Below are 21,118 nucleotides of genomic sequence, written 5' to 3'. Positions count from 1 at the left end.
CCGCCCGGTCTAACTTCTGGCGTGGTTCGGTCGCCTGCTCGACACATTAATTTTTGAAACAACAAACAAGTTGCAAAAACATCCGTCGACCGATCTCCATGCACACCCCGCTTGTCCCGTCCCTGACTCATCAATTCCCTAAAAACCGACGGGCGGATACAACCGAGAAAATCAATCGGTTGTTGTATAACGTTTTTGTAAAAACTATGCTCAATTCTCAAAATAAAAACACATAGAATTACATATACTTAATTTTTATTGGTAGAATAATTTGTGCCACGGATTGATGACTTGGCAAACATCCAACCATCTGTTCCCAGCAATCCCACCGTCGACCGATCCATCCATCCATCTAAAGAAAAAAAAAGGAGGAAGGAAAAAAGATGCAGCCCAGCGCACCAATCTCTCTCTCTCGTGAACCTGGCCTTCCCCCCAACCAACGTCGCTTCTCCTCGCTCCTCGCTTCCGCCGCCACCCACGTCGGCTGGTTCCGGCGAGCTCCATCCATGCGCTGATCCCCAAGATCTGCCGGTGAGTTTGTTCACCGCCTCGAGGAAGGCATCAGCGTCCCTGATTCAGCCCAAATAAACCTGTTCATGGTGACAAACTGCGAGATCTGGGCGTGATCCACTCCATGGACGTGATGGGACTCGGGATGGCTCGAGCTCAGACCCGCCCCTCCCTCCCCTCCGTTCAGGTTCGCGCCTCAGGCTCCTCCTCCGCGCCCGAGGCTAGGGTTTCCCCGCCGGAACTCGCCGGAACCGGCAATGGCGAGGTGAAGCTCACAGAATCCATCACCGGCATTGCATAGGTAGGACCTTCCCATCCTTCCTCGCGTGGATCCACCCTCTCATCTTCACCTTTTTCTCCTATCCGCCCCTTTCCTGCAGGTTAACATGGTGTGGAGACGACGACGACGACAAAGGGTTTTGGCCTTGCCCAGCTCGAGGAGGAGGAGGAGGGGTGCACCTAGCCGTCGGCCCTGCTCTTCTCCAGGAGGAGGGGCAGTGGTCTGCTCCTAGGGCGACCAAGATATTTGGCCCGAGCTCAAGCACGACCACGACGACCCACTGCTACAGGTAGTAGCATATACTTCCAGGCAATACAGTTCTGGGAATACTACTGCTAATGAATGTTTATCTCATCTCCACAGAGTTGCTTCGTATAGATCTTATTTTTTTCCGAATCTTTCAAGTTCCTTTTGCTCTGATGTATGCTTGCTCATTTATCTAGATGAGAAGGTTCTTTCAATATTAGGCTGATCCTTCAACTAAGCACGTTTCTTTTGTAATCAATCATGGGTATTATCTTAACACTACTTTCCTACTAACTGATATTTTCAAATGGCTAAAAGAATCAACTCCTAGAGATTTCAGAATCTGATAAACTATGAAATTTTTGGTTACATATTCTTCATTCAGTTTTGGACTTTAGCTCTGTCGTATGTATGTAACTATCTTTATTAATTTTCAAGATCCTCTGATTTCAAGAGTAAAAAATAAGGCAGGTAGGCGCAACATACATGGTGAAATCACTCTTATTTATGTTCTTCACAGGGAACACTTACCCTTATAAGATGAACTTCATCTTCATTCCTCTCGTCTCAGTTTTACTCGTGTGATGTCAGTGTGTGGATTATTAACCAGTGAACATGCCACCCGTCTCATGGTTACCATCTCTCCACCCGCACAGGTCCACCGGAAATCAAACCCTTCGGTTTGCAAGATCATGGACTACCACAAGCACATGTATAACAAGGATGCCAATGAAAGAGAGCACCTGAAAATCAAGGTACGTGTGTGACGAATTTGTCGTCTCATTGCTCCTGGAGCTAAGTTGAAATGCTTAGAACGGAGCCGTGTTCGTAATCATGTCAGATCTTAGGATTGTGAACTAACGGTTCGTTGCTTGAGTGAGTCTTTTGGTTCTCCAGACATACTAGTCGCTGCACGGGTAGTATATAATATCATTTATATAAACTGACATTTTTAAAGTAACAATATCATATAACATATGCTCAAAAACTAATGATAATGTTATAGTACTATGCAGTGAAATAATACCAAAGTTGTACCAAGAATGATAGATATGATCTACGTTACATAAAACACCCAATGTTAGTCATTACACATACAATTTGATGATATCAACTAATATAAATAATTTTCTTTGTGTTGTTGGCTCACATATTAAAAATCTTAGCTCTTACAAAGTTACTGTTGTAGTACTAATTAACAAATAGTATATCTTATCGGAATCTTAATAATGTGGCAGTCTACCGAGTGATGTCATTGCACATAAAGTATATAGCACGATCTGATCATAACACAGTTCTTCATAATCTTAATAATGTGTCAGTCTACCTAACACAGTACTGTTGTGCTATCACATGATCCACCTTCCTATATATGAACACAGTTCTTCATGGCATCCACGTTATACTTACACATGATACTTTGACTCTTTTGAAAGAAGGTTAATTCCCACTTGTCGTGCATCACTACTTTTATTATTTGAAGAAGTCTTCACAATTTCTCTCTTGCATCCAGGGTGCTAGTTTTTACAACATGATCGTCTCCTTAGTCTACAGAACATATATGTAAGCCCCCAGGTTAGCTGCAAACAGTATAGCACCCACTACCCCAGTCCTTCACCTTGATTTGGTACTCCTTTTTAAGGTGGGTGTGAGATCTGCATGACAGTATATATGAAAGGAAAAAATAAATAATGCAAAAGGAACGTTAGAAGACTTTGTGAGGATCCATTTATACGTGATTAGCTACTTTTTACTACTTATTTGGAAGAACATTTTTTTATTGTTGGAGTTTTTTTTTTTTGTATTACTTCCTGTCACTGAATCATCTTCGATCCCCGTATCTCCAGCCACCAGACAAAAATTATCAACACATACTGGGTTTTTATGGAGAGAAATATAGGTCAGATACATATATACACTAGTGGGGACAGGGCCTATAGTCCCGGCCCGTAAGGAGCGTTAGTCCCGGTTCACCAACCGGGACCAAAGAGGCGGGACTAAAGGCCTAACCTTTAGTCTCGGCCCTGTTTCAAGCCGGGACCAAAGGTGCTCCACGTGGGCGCCTCGGAGCGCCCTCAGGGGCAGGCCCTTTAGTCACGGGTCTTAACACGGACCGGGACTAAAGGATCTGTCTGTTTATTTTATTTTTTTACTTATTTCAACTTCAGACATTTTATGCATTTTGTGCATTCAATATAAACCATTCAAAACCACATCCTAAATTTCGACCCTTTATAACTTCATTTGCTATTTTTCATGCATTTAATGATTTTTTGACCTAAGTGACCTTGAAATTGAAAAGCCCGACAAATGAACTCTGAAAAGGTTGAAACTTGGCATCGTATCATCATTTCTCCCACATAGCATGTGCTAAAAAGTTCAGAGGGTTACGTCAAAAACTGGATGCACTTCGTGTACAAAATGAACAATCTCTTTCGAAGTATTAGGGTTTCGAACGAAAACTCATCTATTGCAAAGGGATTTCATTTTTTTGAACTTATTTGAACTCCATACTTTTTGTGTGTTTAAAATGCACCATTTAAAGCCACATCATAAATTTTCAATATTTTCTGACTTCATTTGGTATTTTTCATGCATTTACTTACTTTTTTGAGCTAATTGACCCTGAAATTGAAAAGCACTACAAATGAACTCTGAAAAGGTTGAAAGTTGGCATGGTATCATAGTTTCACCCACATGGCATGTGCTAAAAATTGAGAGAGTTACGATAAAAACTGGATGCACTTCGTGTACAAACTGGATCATCCTTCGAAGTATCAAGGTTTCAGATGAAAACCCATCTGCTACAAAGGCATTTTATTAAAATGATTTTAATTCCAGACTTTTTATGCATTCAATATGCACCATACTATAACATGTTAAAATCTACAGAAAGTACTAACTAAAAATAATAAAAAACAACAATTAAATGACTAAAACAACTATATAAGCAAAACAATATTGTTTTAATTAAAATCCAAATTTAAATTATTCTAAAAATAACCAAATAAATCTTACTGTGAGAACAATCTAACAGATGACTAGGAGAAAAAAGAATTAAATTAAAAACTATTTGTAAACTCAAGTTATTCACAATTTGGGTTTGAAGCAAATTTGAACAAATTCAAATTTAAACCATTCAAATTTTAAAACTAATTGCACAAACAGAAACTAGACAAAATTTTGAATCTAATGCAAAAAAGAATCACTGAAAAAAAATTAAATATCGTAAAAGATATAAGCAATTTAAAACAGAAATTACAAAGAGAAATAAAATTTAAAAACAAGAAAAAATAAAAACACAAAACCTCTTTAGTCCCGGTTCGTGTCTTGAACCGGGACTAAAGGTCTACCCTTTAGTCCCGGTTCAAGACACGAACCAGGACTAAAGCCTCCAAACCCTTTAGTCCCGGTTCGAGATACAAACCGGGACTAAAGGTCCTTTTTGAACCGGGACTAATGACCGACCGGCGCCCTTGCCGTTCGAACGGGGTCTAATGCTAACATTAGTCCCGGTTCGTAATGGAACCGGGACTAATGTGTAAATTGAGCTGGGATGGAAGCCCCTTTTTCTACTAGTGATAACTATCATCATCAAATAAGGCAAGGAACATAAATCACCAAAAACCACGGCCAAGTTGATGTCAAGTGCATGGTCCAAGAGTAGATTAGCTAGCTAGCATGCAGCCATGCGACATGCAGTCTGTGCCTGCAGGTTTCTGTAGGAAATGCAAGGTCAAGTTGATGTCCTTATGGAGCCAAAATAGATATGCAACAAAATATGATTTAGTAATAAAAAAAAAGGATGTAGATCTATTTCTACCTGTTCTTCAGATTTAGTACTTGCTTTTCAACGTTTAATCTGTCATTTAAGCAAACTAAATCTAAAAAAGTTGGATTGAATTAACAATTCTATTTGTTTTGACTTGGTTGAGAATCACACGAAGTAGTCTAGTTTTTATCTGTTATTTAGTTTCAGGTTTTAGTCCTGCTTCACTGCCAGTTGTATACTAGATTGTTTAATTACCAATGGTTTAGTTTTGTTATTATTTTAAATTATCACTATAATTCATTCATTAGTATTGAGTTTGTTAACTCTTTTCAGCACCCTTAATTTGGTCTGTGCAGGTAGTTGTCAGCTCCAATAGGTTCAAATACTCCTGGAAGTTTCAAGACCACCAAGTACTCCCGTAGAGTCATTGACACCGTGATTTCACCAAGAACATGATCATTGGGACATGTCAGGCTGATTGTAAATTAATGTATTTTTTGTGATACGGTGTATTTGTAAATTATTTTATTTTTGTGCATAAATAATTGGTTGATGGGCCTATCTCAGAAAGGTGCTTTTGTGTACCAGAACTTTGCAAATTAAGGCCTAGAAGTAATCCAACTCGACTATTTAAACCAAATTATTTGTTCGAACAGATTATGGACACTATTTGACCAAATAATTGTGTTGAACAGATTATGGCCGTAAAAATAAATGGGCTTGAACCTAATAATTGGGCCGAAATGAGTATGGCCTTAAAAATAAATGGGTCAAACTATTAGGTCTGGCCCATGTAGAACTGATCAGGAAAATCATGCCATGTCAGATCACATGTGGATTCCACGTCACCACAAGCGACACTTCAGCGTGCCACGTCGTCTTGCCATGTAGGATCGTACGTGGTTTAGGCACATGGCCATGACCAAAATTTTGGTCATACATTTAACGACCAAAACATTTCCGTCGTAGATCTAATGGCCAAAATATCATAAAGGTCAGCTTTCTTCATTCTTGACGGCCAACTGTTGACCTCCCAAATTTGGTCATAACATGGTCATAAAATAATAACAATGACCTTCCAGTGACCAAAATTGAGCATCATGATTGAGCAAATTCCTTGTAGTGTTCCCTTTGCGCGGCGATCCACGGTAGCGAGAGTTGCCACCGCCTCGACCACGTGAAGCAGCATTGGCAGAGGATTTGAATCCACTGCCAGAGCCTGTGCCCTGGTAGAGCGCGACACGTTGGTCGAGGTTGCTCATCTGGGCATAGAGCTCTTCGAAGGAGACCGGCGTGATGCGTGCGTCGAGGGCAGAGACAAGCGACTGGTACTCCATGTCGAGTCCAGCGAGGATGTACGAGATCAACTCGTCATCGGGAAGAGGTTTCGCCGTCGCGGCAAGTTCGTCGGCGAGTGATCGCATATGCGCGAAGTAGGCGGCCACCGTTTGCGTCCCCTTCTGTGCATTAGCGAGAGAGATGCGGATGTTGTTCACCTTGGACAGCGACTGGGAGGAAAACATGCTAGCCAGTGTTGTCCAAAGTTCATGCGCATGGGAGATTGATGTGACATGCACCAGAACCTCTTTAGACAGATTGTTCAGCAGGTAACCTAGTACGTGTTGATCCTCTCAAAACCAGATGGAGTGGAGAGGGTTAAGGATGAATGTATCCTTCCCGTCCTTGTCCTTGGTGACGACCTCCTTGGCTGGCTCCGGTGTGGCTCCATCCACATATCCGAAGTAACCAGCACCTCTGAGCTGCGGGACGATCTGAGATCGCCATAGGATGTAGTTTGCTCGGGTAAGCCGCTCGGTGACTTGGCCAGAGAGACCAGAGTTGGCGGCGGCGGAGGTGGCCATGATAGCTGTGACTAAACTCTAGATGCGATGGAAGAGATGGGCTCTGATTACCATGTAGAAATAGCTAGAAGCGTCGTTCCGGTTAGGGCGACGGTTTCATGTTTATATAGCAAGCGCAACCCTGAGATATGCGTACAAGTAGTTTGAATACAATGAGATAGAGATAGAGCTATTAGGTTTAAACTAGAGATAAATCCTAACCGAATATCTATTCTAACTTCGTACACAAGTATCCTATCTACACACAATATCTCAATCGGTTTAACAATATTCATTGTGGTTTTGTAATAAATCTGCATAATTGCCTGACTCACTGCTCTGTATTACAAGAACAGCTTGTGCTCACAAGCTGATTCATTTGAATCAGCCTCGTAAGGTCAGTCATGGGTGAGGTAGTTTTTCTTTCCTTTTTAAGATAGTTTAAACATTTCACCTGCCTCTTTCCGAGTCTCCAATACATGCCAAGTGTAAGCATTGATCTCTGTATGATGGTAGAGGGCATACCCAGTTTGTTGATTGTGACTGCCAAGACCGCTGATTCGTTTTCCTTTGGTGGTATAACTTCAGAGTTTTTTGTTCAGACCAACATAAGTTAGAAGTTTGTTAGACTACTTAGGTAATATAGGAAATCCTGCAACACAAAGCTACCACTTTTGTATGATCCTAGTTTTCCAGGACTCGGCTTATTTATGTTTGCAGTAACATGTTTCACTCACATTCAGTTGAGATCAATATTACGATTGGGACAGGTGCTATTCTGGACAGATGCTATTTTTCTTCTACGGTTCAGCCTGTAATTCTGTATACTATGTATGTGGCCCCTGATAATTCGTTCCATTTTGCTTGTAAACTCTCGATTATGTACAATCTGAGCTGCAAATGCTTATATGAATATGCCCCCCTTCTCGGCCCTAGTTTTTTTCTTTTAGATTTTTAGTCATCTTCACAGCTATAATTTTATCTCTGTTATTATTTTGAAACGAATCTGCATAACTGCTAGGGTCACAAATAAGAGCCTGGGTCGTTTACTGCTTTCTTATAGCTAGAACAGACTGTGCTCACAAGCTGTTTGATTCGAATCAGCCTCATCAGATCAGTTGTATGCTCCTAGATGGACCGTGATAGTTCGAACATTTCACCTGCCTCTTTGTGAGTCTGCCAATGCATACCGAATGCAAGCATTAGTCTCTGTAGTATCGTAGAAGTACCAAGAATGGTGTAAATCATCCACCAACGGCTGCATAAACACACTTAAATTCTTCCCCGGATATCCAGGCCCTGAAATTATAAGCGACAGGATCATAGTCTTGCGATTGCATTATGGCGCCGGGAGGCAGATTGAGCGGAATAACAAACACGGGCCAGCAGCTGTATGGATTAGACGACATACCATATAGATTGAACCCATCACCTGATATAACAATTCTTTGATTCCCAACCTCAGATGCTTCCTCAGGGTATTCTGTATCGAATGACTTCCATGCTTCATCTTCTGATGGATGTACAATTTTATTTGGATTGTACTTTTTCTCTTCCTTGTGCCACTTCATCATTTTGGTAGACTCCTCGGTGATGAAAAGGTGGTGCAGTCTTTCTATTAAATGTAGATACCGAAGAACCTTCACATGGATTTGTAGCTGCTTCTTCTGACCCTGCTTATCGACCACCTCAAGATACCGAGAGGAACCGCACTTCCTACAGTAGTTGTCACTCCCACACTTATGCATAAACAAAAGCCAATTCTTTGGACAAACATGTATTTTCTCATAATCCATGGAGAGCGCCTCCATTATTTTCTTTGTAGCGTACATGGTTTTCGGCAGTTCATGGCCCTCAGGGATGCTGTTAGCCCATATTTCCATAAATGCTTCCAAGCAACCTTGGCTACAGCCGTACTCGGCCTTGACTGTCATCAGGTGTGATATGGCTTCCAGCACAGAGAGCTTGGCACCCTCATAAAGAGGTTTCTTTGACGAGGCCAAGATATCCAGGAAGGCCTTTGCGATTTCCTCTCGCTCCTCCGGTTCATTCGTTGAATGTGACGGAGGTGTCGGTTGTGCAGCAAAGACATCATGTAGCATGTCTCTAACCCCATCGTCTTCATAACCAGCGATGCGTTGTCGTATCACCTCCTTTCTACCACGGTCTCGCTGGGCAAAGTTTATGGGCATATTAAAGTTTGGCATAAATCCATGCGTGCGAAGGTGATTAGTCATCTCACTCTTATCTCTGCGCATACATTTCTTACACATTTGGCACATGGGCATTCTGGCACCATCCTCATTGGACTATGGTGTATCTCTTTCAAAAACACATCAGTTTTTTCAACCCACTCTGTTGTTACTTGATTCCGACGGAAAAACCCACTATACATCCACTGATTATCTGCCATCTCTGCTTTATTAGAGCCACACAACAAAATTAAGGATTTATTTAAATTAGTCACATCAATGTTTTATTTTTCATAGGGTTGACGAGAAACGACATTTAATCAACCTACATCTCTAATAGGTAAAGATGGGTCCCAATCCCACCCGAGAATGTGTAGATTGAGTACGTTTTTCATGCTCTACCCCATTCTGAGATAGAATTTCGGCAACACCTCCCCGTTGTTCTCTAAATACATGTCTCGGCAAAATGCCGGGAGAATGTGCATCCGGAGAACAACGGGGAGGCGTCGCCGAAATCCTGTCTCAGAACGGGGTAGAGCATGGACAACATACCAAATCTACACATCCTCGGGTTGTCCATGGAAAACGCTGGACAATCCGAAAGAGCTGCGGTGATAAATATGCAATTGAATGCATATTTATCGATGCAACCCTTTCGAACGGGAGACGCCTAGGTTAAGCGACTTGATGTGAAAATGAAATCTAGTGACTTGGAAAAAAATGGACGAGGTGCTGGAATTGTTGCTCACCCTTCAATGTAGAGGATGTAGTCGATCAGAGGAGGGACGATTGTGGACCAACACCTCCAACGTCGATGATCACTCCACGAAGATGGAACACCAGAAATCATGCTAATTCCACCGAGTGAACAAAATTAGGTCAACACCTCACATTAAGCATTGACACTTTAAACTATGAAAAAAATCATATTTTGTCAAGTGTCGATTGTTGTCCTTCAATTTTTTTTAGCAAGATCATAACGATGAAATAACCACTTATCATATCCCAATTTTGGAGCAAATCTCACATAGCTACTTAACAACATCTCACATAACTATTTTAGAAACTAAATGTCACATAGACGTCCACAACTCAAAGAAGATGACACTAATATCATTTGCATTTCTTGCATTCTTGTTAAATTTCTTGCACTTGTCATATTTCTAACTATCATCATCATCTATCATCTAACTATCATCATACATTTGCATTTCTCGCATTCTTGTTAAAAAAATTGCATTTCTCAAATTTCTAACTATCATCAAATCATCTATCATCTAACTATCATCATACATAATGCATCCATCCATCTAATTACATAACTATGGACAACAACTAAATTAACAAAAAAATGCCACGGAGAGGGAGGGAACTCACCGTGGGGCAGGGCCGGCTCGGGGGGGGGGGGGGGTGGAGGGTCAGCCGCACGCGGGGCAGCTGGGGCGAGGGCGGTCGGGGCGGGGAAAAGGTGGTCGTGGCAGGGCGACGGTGTGGCCGGGGCGGGGACGAGGTGGCCGAGGCGGGGAACACGTGGGGATGGGTCCTCGAGGGAGGCGGTGGTGCGGGCGAAGACGGCGGCGACGCGGGTAGAGGAGGAGGGCAGGGGCACGGGCGAAGGCGAGGGCAGGTGGAGGCGGTGGCGGCGGCGGCGTGGGTGTGGAGGCATGTCTCGGCTAGATGGGGGAAATGAGTTGAGGGCGATGCGGCTAGAGAGGATAACAAAATATATGTCGTCGGCATAGCTTCAGACCCCACACGGCCTACTCAATTCTGTGGATCGGGACGTGGCAGGGGGATATGCCGACGGCTTAACCGTCGGCGTATCTACATCCATTTTTTTAATATTGTTTATTCATATATACTTTTTATACATTTTTCTTAAAAAATTCATTAATTAAATTGTGTCTTATCTATACATAAACATGAGGACATCGTTTGTGAGTTTTATATCTACGTGTCGGCCCGACGTGGCTGTTTCCCCCCTTCGTGACACGACGACAGCGACGCCCGCGAGGGGGGGCACACCCACGGAGCCGCGTGTCGGGTGCTCGCGCCTACCACCACGCTTCCACACACGTAGGAGGGCCCACCACAAGACCTGGCGTGTTTGCTACCCCCCGCGTACACTAGTAGGAAAAAGCTTATAGGTAGGAGCCTAGCAGTAGCGCTAGAATATAGTAAGCACTGCTGCTACTTCAGTAGCGCTGCAAACATAAAGTGCTACTACTAGGATCCATAGAAGTAGCGCTGGATGTATTTCCAGCGCTACTGCTAAAGGAGGCCCAACGAGGCTACTGACGGTAGCATTAGCAGCAGCGTGCGCTTGTGTAAAGCACTACTTCTAAGTTTAATAGCAGTAGCACTCTCTTGAAACGAGCGCTATTGCTAAGTCTACATTCTCCAACTTATCCAACCGGCCGCCCCTCCTAATCCCCTCTCCAATCTCACTCTCCCATGCACCCACCTCATCCGCCGCCGCCGCCCTTTCCCGTCGCTCGTCGCCCTCCGCGCCCCTCCCTCCTCCTTCGGTCTCCCCCTCCTCCCTCATCCCTACTCCTCCGGTCAAGCCCTCTGCCGGCAGCCCTCCTCCCCCTCCTCCCTCATCCCTCCTTCTCCGGCCAAGCCCATAGATACAGCCCCGAACACGGTCCCGGCCCAACCCACCCCAAGATTCCCTCCGTGTCGGCCCGATGTGGTTGTTTCCCCCGTGTGTGACACGACGGCAAGGACACCCGTGAGGGGGGCACACCCCGAGCCGAGTGTGAGGTGCTTGCGGTCACACCAAATCGATATATAAGTTATGTTTAAATTAAAAAAAAGATATGCTAGAAAACAGATTTAAAAAAAAAATAGAAATATATGGCTTGTATTTAGCAAACATATAAAAAAAAGAAAACAGATATGCCGACAGCAAAACCGTCGGCATACCTATGCGTGCATCGACCGGATTGGCCAACCACGCGTCGTGGATCGATGACGCGCCACGAGTAGCGGATCGATGACGTGGACAACTACGCCGACGGTTTGGCCGTCGGCATAGCTACGCCGATGGCCTCCGTTAGAACCGTCGGCGTAGGTCTAACGGCATCAGTCCACCGTCCATCCGCGTGTTTACTACGTCACATGTACGCGGATGGCCTGTCTATGCCGACGGTGCCCGTAGGCATAGATCTCGATACGCCAACGACCTATCTACGCCTACGGTCATCGTCGGCATAGATGGAGATACGCCTACGGCTTTCTTACACCTATGGTCTTACCAAGGCCGTCAGCATAGCATCATCTACGCCGACGGTGGCCATCGGCAGCTGTGTTTATTCTTGTAGTGGCATATTTAACTTTTTCAGCTTGTGCTCTTGAGGCTTGAAAAAACAACATAGTATCATCTGCAAAAAACTTTACTTATATTAACTTTGCCTATAGAATTTTGAAATGAACTAGCAGTAGCAGACACATGCATGTTAACTTTTTCTTTAAGAAGCAGACCTGTTAACTAGACCAGACGCCACGACGCGGAGTCAAATCCCTGATGAAGATGAATACGATCCGAGTTCTTCTCCTTGATGCGCCGGAGCCTATCAGTGCCCAAAAAACCAGCTGGAACGAGTTCTAGGCCAAGAGAACTCTACGTCCATGCATTGCCTATATAGAATCTCCAAATTCAGCAGTAGCAGTAGCAGACACGTTGACGACAGGAAAGGAAACGCCATGACGCGGGACTCAAACACGACCGAGTCAATCCGAGTTCTACTCCTTGATGAATACGATCCGAGTTCCACTTCTTGATGAATACACGAACGCGATTCTACTCCCCCCGCCCCAATAAATAGCCCCGGCCGGTTCCCAGCCCCAGCCCAACACGCAGCTTTACTCGCTAGGTTTCGCTAGGGTTTCGATCGTATCGCTTTCGGCTCCTAATCCTCGGATCAATGGCGGCCGCGGAGGGCGAGAAGAAGATCACGCTCAAGAGCTCGGACGGCGAGGAGTTCATCGTGGACAAGACAACCGCCATGGAGTCGCAGACCCTCCGCCACATGATCGAGGACGATTGCGCCGACAACGCCATCCCGCTCCCCAACGTCAACACGAAGATCCTCTCCAAGGTCATCGAATACTGCAACCAGCACGTGCAGGCCAGACCAATGCCGGCCGACTCCCCCGTCGCCGACGCCGCCGCCAACTCCTCCACCTCTGCCCCAGCCGCGGCGCCAGCCCCCACCGTGGACATGAAGAGCTGGGACGCCGAGTTCATCAAGGTCGACCAGGCCACCCTCTACGACCTTATCCTGGCTGCAAATTATCTTGACATCAAGGGATTACTGGACCTCACTTGCCAGACTGTCGCCGACATGATCAAGGGCAAGACTCCTGAGGAGATCCGCAAGACCTTCAACATCGAGAATGACTTCACACCGGAGGAGGAGGCCGAGATTCGCAAGGAGAACCAGTGGGCTTTTGAGTAGAGAAGCATATATAGGCGGTTCTGTTACGTCATTGTAATTCTTCCGCACTTGTTGGGTCGTTGAACATCGTAGAGAACAAGAGTATGCATGTATGTAGGCAGTGCTACTAGGTTTAATTAGTAGTTCTCAGTATTCATCATGTCCACATCCCAAACATTTTTTAGAAAAAATATTTACTTGAAGTGGATGCTCCCTTAATTAGTATCTTTAGACGATGTACGCCGTGTGATTTGAGATTACCAAAAGAAAGGACATATACCATCATCAAACCATAACGAAGCAAACTGATACACTGACCTTTGAGCGCGTGATAGAAGAACTATAGTCAACTATCTTTATATACTTTTTTTAAACAGAGGCATAAGCTTTGTCTCATCCACTAATTAAGAGAGGAGAATTGTCTCATCCACTAATTAAGGCATCATTGAGATTTGTTGTTCGGTTTGTTCCAATCGCTGTTTGGAGAGAAGCTGACAAGAGAAAAGATCTTTCACGTAGCTTATGCATCGATTGATAGTTTAGGAATAATTAAAATCACAGAAATGCTATTTGACAACAGTTATTTTCGGGGAAGATTTTATGTTCAGGGTGTAGAAGGAATGTACTAGTATAGATCTAGTTTACCTTCCCATTTTTTCGCTCACCTCATGAAAATTTGTTTCATTCAAGCACAGTTCATCTTGTCTTCCTTTTCTATTGTTGATGTGAGGATGCAGAAAAGGAAGTTCTGTTTTACACCTTAGTCGTCTTCACATCTTATATTCATTGTGGTTTTGTAATAAATCTGCTTAATTGCCTGACTCACTGCTCTGTATTACAAGAACAGCTTGTGCTCACAAGCTGATTCATTTGAATCAGCCTCGTAAGGTCAGTCATAGTCAAGAAATAAGGTTAGGTCCAAAGAATACAGCAAAACCACCAGTTGATCGTCTCTCATCCACACAACCTGCCCAATCTGAATCAGAAAATGCACTCACTAGAGTAGATGAAGATTTGCTGAATGTAAGACCAGTGCCCAAGGTATTTTTCACATATCTAACTATACGCTTGGCAGCAGTCCAATGAATATCAGTGGGAGCATGAAGGAACTGACATACTTTATTAACAGCAAAGGAAATATCTGGCCTTGTAAGAGTCAAGTACTGAAGTGCACCTATCAGACTTCAGTAGTTAGTGCTATCCTCTTGATTCAAAAGAATTCCTTCAGTGAGAGCTAGTTTTTCATAGCTAGATAAGGGTGTTAGTGATGGTTTGCATCCCTGTAATCCAGCTCTTTTTACTAGATCAGCAGCATACTTCTCTTGAGATAGATGAAGGTCATCTCCAGTTTTCTTGACCTCAATTCCCAAGAAATAATGCATGTCTCCTAGATCTTTCAAAGCAAATTCAGCTTTTAAATCTTTAAGAAGGCCTGCAATTGCCTCATTGGAAGAGCTAGTAATAATGATGTCATCAACATAGATAAGCACAAATATATATGTGTTTGACTGCTTGTAAATAAACAATGATGTATCAGACTTAGATGGAGCAAATCCAAGAGTTTGTAATTTGTGACTGAGGCGTGAGTACCAAGCCCTAGGAGCTTGTTTCAAGCCATAAAGAGCTTTATCAAGTTTGCACACATGATAAGGTGAAGTTTTGTCTTCAAACCCAGGAGGTTGTCTCATATACACATCCTCTTCCAGAACGCCATGAAGAAACACATTCTGCACATCTAGTTGTTTAAGACACCATCCCTTGGAAACAACAATGGATAAAACAAAGCGAATGGTTGTTGCTTTTACAACAGGGCTAAAGGTATCTTCATAATCTATACCATATCTTTGTTTGAAACCCTTTGCAACAAACCTAGCTTTGTAACGATCTATAGTTCCATCAGACTTTCTTTTGATCCTGAAAACCCACTTGCAATCAATTAAATTTTTACCTTGCTGTGGGGGAACAAGATGCCATGTTTTATTTCTCTGAAGAGCCATGTGCTCCTCCTCCATTGCTTGTTTCCATCTAGTGTCACCAAAAGCCTCTTGAAGGGTACGAGATTCACCTGTGGAGCATGCCCAACCAAACTTTGTGATGTGCTTGTAGTTGACAGCCTTAATTACCCCTTTTTGGAGACGTGTCTGTGGCGGTGAGGAAAAATCAGCATCATTTTCTGCTGATGGAGATGCCTGTACAGAGGATCCTGGAGCTGATCCTCTCTGGACAGTATCCTCTTCGAGGTGCGCGCCGGCACCAGGAGGAGAAGTTGCTGCTGGGGCAGACGTGTCGCGCCTCACGTAGACATGGCTCGGAGCAGTTGGCCAGCGAACGAGGGGAAGCTGCATGGGCGCCGCAGAAGATCCGCCCGCTTCGGCCCTAGGCAGAGGCTGCATGGGCGCAGGAGATCCAGCCGCCCGGTCTAACTTCTGGCGTGGTTCGGTCGCCTGCCCGACACATTAATTTTTGAAACAACAAACAAGTTGCAAAAACATCCGTCAACCGATCTCCATGCACACCCCGCTTGTCCCGTCCCTGACTCATCAATTCCCTAAAAACCGACGGGCGGATACAACCGAGAAAATCAATCGGTTGTTGTATAACGTTTTTGTAAAAACTATGCTCAATTCTCAAAATAAAAACACATAGAATTACATATACTTAATTTTTATTGGTAGAATAATTTGTGCCACGGATTGATGACTTGGCAAACATCCAACCATCTGTTCCCAGCAATCCCACCGTCGATCGATCCATCCATCCATCTAAAGAAAAAAAAAAGGAGGAAGGAAAAAAGATGCAGCCCAGCGCACCAATCTCTCTCTCTCTCTCGTGAACCTGGCCTTCCCCCCAACCAACGTCGCTTCTCCTCGCTCCTCGCTTCCGCCGCCACCCACGTCGGCTGGTTCCGGCGAGCTCCATCCATGCGCTGATCCCCAAGATCTGCCGGTGAGTTTGTTCACCGCCTCGAGGAAGGCATCAGCGTCCCTGATTCAGCCCAAATAAACCTGTTCATGGTGACAAACTGCGAGATCTGGGCGTGATCCACTCCATGGACGTGATGGGACTCGGGATGGCTCGAGCTCAGACCCGCCCCTCCCTCCCCTCCGTTCAGGTTCGCGCCTCAGGCTCCTCCTCCGCGCCCGAGGCTAGGGTTTCCCCGTCGGAACTCGCCGGAACCGGCAATGGCGAGGTGAAGCTCACAGAATCCATCACCGGCATTGCATAGGTAGGACCTTCCCATCCTTCCTCGCGTGGATCCACCCTCTCATCTTCACCTTTTTCTCCTATCCGCCCCTTTCCTGCAGGTTAACATGGTGTGGAGACGACGACGACGACAGAGGGTTTTGGCCTTGCCCAGCTCGAGGAGGAGGAGGAGGGGTGCACCTAGCCGTCGGCCCTGCTCTTCTCCAGGAGGAGGGGCAGTGGTCTGCTCCTAGGGCGACCAAGATATTTGGCCCGAGCTCAAGCACGACCACGACGACCCACTGCTACAGGTAGTAGCATATACTTCCAGGCAATACAGTTCTGGGAATACTACTGCTAATGAATGTTTATCTCATCTCCACAGAGTTGCTTCGTATAGATCTTATTTTTTTCCGAATCTTTCAAGTTCCTTTTGCTCTGATGTATGCTTGCTCATTTATCTAGATGAGAAGGTTCTTTCAATATTAGGCTGATCCTTCAACTAAGCACGTTTCTTTTGTAATCAATCATGGGTATTATCTTAACACTACTTTCCTACTAACTGATATTTTCAAATGGCTAAAAGAATCAACTCCTAGAGATTTCAGAATCTGATAAACTATGAAATTTTTGGTTACATATTCTTCATTCAGTTTTGGACTTTAGCTCTGTCGTATGTATGTAACTATCTTTATTAATTTTCAAGATCCTCTGATTTCAAGAGTAAAAAATAAGGCAGGTAGGCGCAACATACATGGTGAAATCACTCTTATTTATGTTCTTCACAGGGAACACTTACCCTTATAAGATGAACTTCATCTTCATTCCTCTCGTCTCAGTTTTACTCGTGTGATGTCAGTGTGTGGATTATTAACCAGTGAACATGCCACCCGTCTCATGGTTACCATCTCTCCACCCGCACAGGTCCACCGGAAATCAAACCCTTCGGTTTGCAAGATCATGGACTACCACAAGCACATGTATAACAAGGATGCCAATGAAAGAGAGCACCTGAAAATCAAGGTACGTGTGTGACGAATTTGTCGTCTCATTGCTCCTGGAGCTAAGTTGAAATGCTTAGAACGGAGCCGTGTTCGTAATCATGTCAGATCTTAGGATTGTGAACTAACGGTTCGTTGCTTGAGTGAGTCTTTTGGTTCTCCAGACATACTAGTCGCTGCACGGGTAGTATATAATATCATTTATATAAACTGACATTTTTAAAGTAACAATATCATATAACATATGCTCAAAAACTAATGATAATGTTATAGTACTATACAGTGAAATAATACCAAAGTTGTACCAAGAATGATAGATATGATCTACGTTACATAAAACACCCAATGTTAGTCATTACACATACAATTTGATGATATCAACTAATATAAATAATTTTCTTTGTGTTGTTGGCTCACATATTAAAAATCTTAGCTCTTACAAAGTTACTGTTGTAGTACTAATTAACAAATAGTATATCTTATCGGAATCTTAATAATGTGGCAGTCTACCGAGTGATGTCATTGCACATAAAGTATATAGCACGATCTGATCATAACACAGTTCTTCATAATCTTAATAATGTGTCAGTCTACCTAACACAGTACTGTTGTGCTATCACATGATCCACCTTCCTATATATGAACACAGTTCTTCATGGCATCCACGTTATACTTACACATGATACTTTGACTCTTTTGAAAGAAGGTTAATTCCCACTTGTCGTGCATCACTACTTTTATTATTTGAAGAAGTCTTCACAATTTCTCTCTTGCATCCAGGGTGCTAGTTTTTACAACATGATCGTCTCCTTAGTCTACAGAACATATATGTAAGCCCCCAGGTTAGCTGCAAACAGTATAGCACCCACTACCCCAGTCCTTCACCTTGATTTGGTACTCCTTTTTAAGGTGGGTGTGAGATCTGCATGACAGTATATATGAAAGGAAAAAATAAATAATGCAAAAGGAACGTTAGAAGACTTTGTGAGGATCCATTTATACGTGATTAGCTACTTTTTACTACTTATTTGGAAGAACATTTTTTTATTGTTGGAGTTTTTTTTTTGTATTACTTCCTGTCACTGAATCATCTTCGATCCCCGTATCTCCAGCCACCAGACAAAAATTATCAACACATACTGGGTTGTTATGGAGAGAAATATAGGTCAGATACATATATACACTAGTGGGGACAGGGCCTATAGTCCCGGCCCGTAAGGAGCGTTAGTCCCGGTTCACCAATCGGGACCAAAGAGGCGGGACTAAAGGCCTAACCTTTAGTCTCGGCCCTGTTTCAAGCCGGGACCAAAGGTGCTCCACGTGGGCGCCTCGGAGCGCCCTCAGGGGCAGGCCCTTTAGTCACGGGTCTTAACACGGACCGGGACTAAAGGATCTGTCTGTTTATTTTATATTTTTACTTATTTCAACTTCAGACATTTTATGCATTTTGTGCATTCAATATAAACCATTCAAAACCACATCCTAAATTTCGACCCTTTATAACTTCATTTGCTATTTTTCATGCATTTAATGATTTTTTGACCTAAGTGAACTTGAAATTGAAAAGCCCGACAAATGAACTCTGAAAAGGTTGAAACTTGGCATCGTATCATCATTTCTCCCACATAGCATGTGCTAAAAAGTTGAGAGGGTTACGTCAAAAACTGGATGCACTTCGTGTACAAAATGAACAATCTCTTTCGAAGTATTAGGGTTTCGAACGAAAACTCATCTATTGCAAAGGGATTTCATTTTTTTGAACTTATTTGAACTCCATACTTTTTGTGTGTTTAAAATGCACCATTTAAAGCCACATCATAAATTTTCAATATTTTCTGACTTCATTTGGTATTTTTCATGCATTTACTTACTTTTTTGAGCTAATTGACCCTGAAATTGAAAAGCACTACAAATGAACTCTGAAAAGGTTGAAAGTTGGCATGGTATCATAGTTTCACCCACATGGCATGTGCTAAAAATTGAGAGAGTTACGATAAAAAATGGATGCACTTCGTGTACAAACTGGATCATCCTTCAAAGTATCAAGGTTTCAGATGAAAACCCATCTGCTACAAAGGCATTTTATTAAAATGATTTTAATTCCAGACTTTTTATGCATTCAATATGCACCATACTATAACATGTTAAAATCTACAGAAAGTACTAACTAAAAATAATAAAAAACAACAATTAAATGACTAAAACAACTATATAAGCAAAACAATATTGTTTTAATTAAAATACAAATTTAAATTATTCTAAAAATAACCAAATAAATCTTACTGTGAGAACAATCTAACAGATGACTAGGAGAAAAAAGAATTAAATTAAAAACTATTTGTAAACTCAAGTTATTCACAATTTGGGTTTGAAGCAAATTTGAACAAATTTAAATTTAAACCATTCAAATTTTAAAACTAATTGCACAAACAGAAACTAGACAAAATTTTGAATCTAATGCAAAAAAGAATCACTGAAAAAAAATTAAATATCGTAAAAGATATAAGCAATTTAAAACAGAAATTACAAAGAGAAATAAAATTTAAAAACAAGAAAAAATAAAAATACAAAACCTCTTTAGTCCCGGTTCGTGTCTTGAACCGGGACTAAAGGTCTACCCTTTAGTCCCGGTTCAAGACACGAACCAGGACTAAAGCCTCCAAACCCTTTAGTCCCGGTTCGAGACACGAACCGGGACTAAAGGTCCCTTTTGAACCGGGACTAATGACCGACCGGCGCCCTTGCCGTTCGAACGGGGACTAATGCTAACATTAGTCCCGGTTCGTAATGGAACCGGGACTAATGTGTAAATTGAGCTGGGATGAAAGCCCCTTTTTCTACTAGTGATAACTATCATCATCAAATAAGGCAAGGAACATAAATCACCAAAAACCACGGTCAAGTTGATGTCAAGTGCATGGTCCAAGAGTAGATTAGCTAGCTAGCATGCAGCCATGCGACATGCAGTCTGTGCCTGCAGGTTTCTGTAGGAAATGCAAGGTCAAGTTGATGTCCTTATGGAGCCAAAATAGATATGCAACAAAATATGATTTAGTAATAAAAAAAAGGATGTAGATCTATTTCTACCTGTTCTTCAGATTTAGTACTTGCTTTTCAACGTTTAATCTGTCATTTAAGCAAACTAAATCTAAAAAAGTTGGATTGAATTAACAATTCTATTTGTTTTGACTTGGTTGAGAATCACACGAAGTAGTCTAGTTTTTATCTGTTATTTAGTTTCAGGTTTTAGTCCTGCTTCACTGCCAGTTGTATACTAGATTGTTTAATTACCAATGGTTTAGTTTTGTTATTATTTTAAATTATCACTATAATTCATTCATTAGTATTGAGTTTGTTAACTCTTTTCAGCACCCTTAATTTGGTCTGTGCAGGTAGTTGTCAGCTCCAATAGGTTCAAATACTCCTGGAAGTTTCAAGACCACCAAGTACTCCCGTAGAGTCATTGACACCGTGATTTCACCAAGAACATGATCATTGGGACATGTCAGGCTGATTGTAAATTAATGTATTTTTTGTGATACGGTGTATTTGTAAATTATTTTATTTTTGTGCATAAATAATTGGTTGATGGGCCTATCTCAGAAACGTGCTTTTGTGTACCAGAACTTTGCAAATTAAGGCCTAGAAGTA

At 42.7% G+C, this 21,118-nt stretch overlaps 1 protein-coding gene and 1 pseudogene across 4 annotated transcripts; one reads left to right on the top strand and one right to left on the bottom strand.

The window, feature by feature from the left end:
* Nucleotides 1-6,064: 6,064 nt before the first annotated feature.
* Nucleotides 6,065-6,193, bottom strand: LOC123433763 (annotated as a pseudogene).
* Nucleotides 6,194-8,593: 2,400 nt separating this feature from the next.
* Nucleotides 8,594-13,304, top strand: LOC123431076 (SKP1-like protein 1). Of its 4 annotated transcripts, none has more exons than XM_045114895.1 (2): nt 8,594-8,617; nt 12,792-13,304. In XM_045114895.1, exons 1-2 carry the CDS (start codon nt 8,594-8,596, stop codon nt 13,302-13,304), a joined length of 537 nt encoding a protein of 178 aa, XP_044970830.1. The 4 variants fall into 4 exon arrangements, with proteins under 4 accessions (XP_044970830.1, XP_044970835.1, XP_044970834.1 ...); XM_045114900.1 differs by lacking the exon at nt 8,594-8,617 and adding an exon at nt 12,377-12,391 and having other exon boundaries at nt 12,795-13,304; XM_045114899.1 differs by lacking the exon at nt 8,594-8,617 and adding an exon at nt 12,599-12,613 and having other exon boundaries at nt 12,795-13,304.
* The last annotated feature ends 7,814 nt before the right edge of the window (nt 13,305-21,118 follow it).

The sequence above is a fragment of the Hordeum vulgare genome, chromosome 2H, assembly GCF_904849725.1.
Source record: "Hordeum vulgare subsp. vulgare chromosome 2H, MorexV3_pseudomolecules_assembly, whole genome shotgun sequence".
In the NCBI taxonomy this organism is placed as follows: domain Eukaryota; kingdom Viridiplantae; phylum Streptophyta; class Magnoliopsida; order Poales; family Poaceae; genus Hordeum; species Hordeum vulgare.
The sequence above is the reverse complement of the archived record's forward strand: the minus strand, read 5'-3'. Positions and strand labels throughout refer to the sequence as shown.

What these genes read in the sequence shown, in the direction of transcription:
- LOC123431076 (XM_045114895.1), top strand. Translation starts at nt 8,594, where the DNA reads ATGGCTTCCAGCACAGAGAGCTTG. An exon ending in CTTCCAGCACAGAGAGCTTG is followed by an intron (nt 8,618 to 12,791) that starts GCACCCTCATAA and finishes GCGGAGGGCGAG; the next exon opens with AAGAAGATCACGCTCAAGAG.